Source organism: Gavialis gangeticus, unplaced genomic scaffold (assembly GCF_001723915.1).
Source record: "Gavialis gangeticus isolate Ggan-Ray unplaced genomic scaffold, GavGan_comp1, whole genome shotgun sequence".
NCBI classification, from domain to species: Eukaryota; Metazoa; Chordata; order Crocodylia; family Gavialidae; genus Gavialis; species Gavialis gangeticus.
This window is the reverse complement of record NW_017729004.1, coordinates 15,779,730-15,781,849: the sequence shown is the minus strand read 5'-3', so window position 1 is coordinate 15,781,849 and position 2,120 is coordinate 15,779,730. Positions and strand designations below refer to the sequence as shown.

At 37.0% G+C, this 2,120-nt stretch overlaps 1 protein-coding gene across 5 annotated transcripts in view; it reads right to left on the bottom strand.

Annotated features, from left to right (window-relative positions):
- The window catches only part of ACTR3B (ARP3 actin related protein 3 homolog B), a 49,998-nt gene that overhangs the window by 22,043 nt on the left and 25,835 nt on the right, over positions 1–2,120 (bottom strand). For all 5 annotated transcript variants that reach the window (XM_019508139.1, XM_019508140.1, XM_019508141.1 and 2 more), the window contains one exon: positions 1,452–1,625. In XM_019508139.1, the coding sequence (XP_019363684.1) occupies positions 1,452–1,625 (174 nt within the window). The remainder of the gene's footprint in view (positions 1–1,451; positions 1,626–2,120) is intronic.

Genomic DNA, 2,120 nt, shown 5'->3' with positions numbered 1-2,120 from the left:
AACAAGGAGCAATGGGCTCAAGTTGCAGCAAAGGAAGTTTAGGTTAGATATTAGAAAAAACTCTCTCACTAGGAGAGTAGTAAAACACTGGAACAGTTTACCCAGAGGTGGTGGAATCTCCATCCTTGGAGGTTAAGACCTGGATAGATAAAGCTTTGGCTGGGATGATCTAGCTGGGGATGGTCCTGCTTTGAGCAGGGAGTTGGACTAGATGTGACCTCCTGAGGTCCCTTCTAACCCTAATTTTCTATTATTCTATGGTGTATGCGTAAGAGGTCTAGTCAGGTGCCTGATAAATCTGTTTGTAAGGAGTCCTGTGGCCATCAAACACCTTTGACGTGTATGCATATGCCTTAGCAACAGTATGGAGGCTGCCCAAGACCTACCATCTCCCCTTTAGACAACTGAGACAGAGTCCAAAGGCCAGACCGAGTCCAGAGTTTCAGGCGTCAATGGTTGTAGCTTCAGAAGAAAGTAGCAATGAAATAAAAACACATTCTTTTCTTCCTCTCTCCATGTATTATTTTCCTTTTTCTTTTGTCTTCAGTTCTTGATTACTGTTTATTCCAAGGAGTCATTTAATGATAAATCACTATTTGGGATGGCAGGGATTTTTTTGTAAGTATTTCCTGGATGATCATGGCTACAACAACACTCTATCCCTGCTAGCTAAGCTGACACACTGTGCATAGGTGTGCACAGGACTATGGGGGAAGTGCATTTCAGAAGCTGCATTTCCTGAAGTTTCAGCCAAAGTTATTTTTTTATTTGTGGTTAGGAGGGAAGTTTGGCCTGTTCTGATCTACATGAAGTATGAAACACATCCAGAGAAAAATTGTTGAATGTTGAAACGTTTTACATGTAATTTTGAGAAACATTGCTTATTACTTAGGCTTTGAAAAAAAATCTGTGGTTACATTAAACAGGTCCAAGTATGTTAAAAGTAACTGATTTCAGTGAGCCTGCATCAGGCATGATTTTGGCATTAAAACTTGAGTCACTGGCCCTGTTAATCATCTAAAAGGCAATACATGCTTAAGTGTCCAAGACTTGAGACAGTGCAAGCATGTTGCTTTAAAATGAGAGTGATATACAAGGAACTGACTACGTTACCGAATATATTGTACATTTTGAGTTAAAACAGCAAACGCATATTTAAAAGCAGAAAAATAGAAAGGCCTGCTTATCCCAGTCATGTGAGTTTTCAGGTAGCTGTTTTCCTGTTTTAATGTGCATTTGACAAATTAAAAGATTATAGATCCTGAAAAAAAAATCAAGAGATTTTTACCAGCTTCCACATACAGCAATACTATATCTCTAAAAAGTCATCCAGCCCTTCCAGACTTATCGCTATCTTATTTCCACAAGGTGGTGCTCTGGTACCAAGAATATTGCATTTTCCCCTCCATTCAAACTTAATATAAAGCAATATTAGGCAACAATATTCTTACCTCAGGATGAAAGAAAATTTCAGGTCCAAGAAACCTTTCATAACCAACATCTATAATAAATTTTGTTCTGTTGATTGCATTGATGCCAGTATACTGTTTGATCCATTTTCGTGGATCTACATCATACTTAGCAAATTCTTTTACTATGTCAGGACAAATATAACAGTATTTTTCCTGTAAAGAAATATAATGAATTAAAAGTAAAGAATATTTCAGACAAACTGAAAACAATGTACTTGGGGAACTGAATGTGACAAGGTCTAAGTCTATTAATCAGGCATTCCAATTTGGTAAATATTGCTCCTACATTCAATCCTTCTTAGAAAACAGGCTGGTCAGGAAACGCTCCCACAATTTATTATTTAAGACCCAAATCCCACAAATGATTTCAAATGGGGCTCTAGATGGAAATCCAGGTATAATCACTGGTTTCTAAGGACAAATGTGTGCACACCTGCATGCCTCTCACAGCAGGATCAAAACTGGGTGACTACTGATGTTATGCATAATAATCAAAATTTAAAAGTTCAAATGTTTATAGATTTTTTTTTAATAAAATAACTGAAATCTGAACCAAGTTCAGAGCCTAATCAAATGTTAACTTTCCTTTGAAATATATTCTATAGAATAAGACTTGATTGCCAATTATTCTTATTTCTTCCCTTCCCC